The sequence below is a fragment of the Priapulus caudatus genome, unplaced genomic scaffold (assembly GCF_000485595.1).
Source record: "Priapulus caudatus unplaced genomic scaffold, Priapulus_caudatus-5.0.1 Scaffold5299, whole genome shotgun sequence".
Taxonomy (NCBI): Eukaryota; Metazoa; Priapulida; class Priapulimorpha; order Priapulimorphida; family Priapulidae; genus Priapulus; species Priapulus caudatus.
This window is the reverse complement of record NW_014582360.1, coordinates 1-1,243: the sequence shown is the minus strand read 5'-3', so window position 1 is coordinate 1,243 and position 1,243 is coordinate 1. Positions and strand designations below refer to the sequence as shown.

At 43.4% G+C, this 1,243-nt stretch overlaps 1 protein-coding gene across 1 annotated transcript in view; it reads right to left on the bottom strand.

The window, feature by feature from the left end:
- The window catches only part of LOC106819951 (26S proteasome non-ATPase regulatory subunit 3-like), a gene marked incomplete at its 5' end in the record, with an annotated part of 3,159 nt that extends 1,952 nt beyond the window's left edge, over positions 1-1,207 (bottom strand). Inside the window, one exon of the mRNA XM_014824515.1 lies at positions 1,190-1,207. Coding sequence (XP_014680001.1) covers positions 1,190-1,207 — 18 coding nt within the window. The remainder of the gene's footprint in view (positions 1-1,189) is intronic.
- Between the last annotated feature and the right edge of the window lie 36 nt (positions 1,208-1,243).

Sequence of the window (1,243 nt, the reverse complement as noted above, 5' to 3'; positions counted from 1 at the left end):
ACTTTCACCTAGCATAACATATACGCATAGAATGGCGTGTTTCAACAGGGGGCTGTGACGTCACATGACCTAGATTAATATTCATGTGTTTCTTACAAATTGGGCGCCGGATTTGAAATGGAATACGTTATTGAATGTATTTCTATGTATAAAAACGTTACAGAAGTTATAAAATTTGACTTCAATTGTCCTTTGAGAGAAAATAGATGTATATGCAACTTGATATAGACATATATATATACAGGGTTCTCCAACCTTTTTCATTATAGCATAGGGGTGCTGCCTTTACGGTCCTAGTTGCAAATCGCCGAAGGCGGTTTGCGTGTTAGGGGGTCCGGGGGCTATGATATTTAGAGTGGTGGGTGCATTTTAGGATGGCTGGGTTCGACGATAGCCTGGCGGGCCGCCAGGCTATAAGTGCTCTTGGAGAACCCTGAATTATATATATCAAGAGCTAATAAATACCTAGAGTGTACAACAGAAAAACGGGAAAATAGTGCTATTTCACGGCAATATTATTCTACTTTGCCTGCAAGTCTAGAATAATTTTATGGTATTGCATTAAGCAGCATTCTTTGCTCTCTAAATCAAGACCAACCGCTTGTCTCTACGATACTCCTAGGCTGAGATATTGGCTCGTAAACCTCCCCTCCCACAGGCCTCACGCCGCCTCGCATCCAGATTATTCCCGAACCTTCTCGCATTTTGCGGGTTAGGAAAGTCGCTTCGTGAAAGTTAGGGTCCTAGGGTCCTAGGCCCTTATCTCCCATTATCTTTCCTAGCACAGCTAATGTCCGTAATGATGGAGCCGGCAATGTTTTCTAAATTAATTCTCTACAATGCAGCTCAGTGAATTTGGCAAGAATACCAAATTTGGGCATGTGACATCAATTATCAGCGCTCCAAGCGGCGACGGAAAACGATAGCCAGAATCCTTAAGCGCGAGAAGGTTTGAGAATAATCTGGATGCGAGGCGGCGTGAGGCCTGTGGGAGGGGAGGTTTACGAGCCAATATCTCGGCCTAGGAGTATCGTAGAGACAAGTGGTTGGTCTACTCTTGTTTTAGAGAGCAAAGAATGATGCTTAATGCAATACCATAAAATTATTCTACCCTCGCAGCCAAAGTAGAATAATATTGCCATGAAATAGCACTATTTTCCCTCACCTTAGCAACAACGTACTCTCTCACCTTAGCGACAATGTACTCTCTCACCGTAGCGACAATGTACTCTCTCACCTTAGC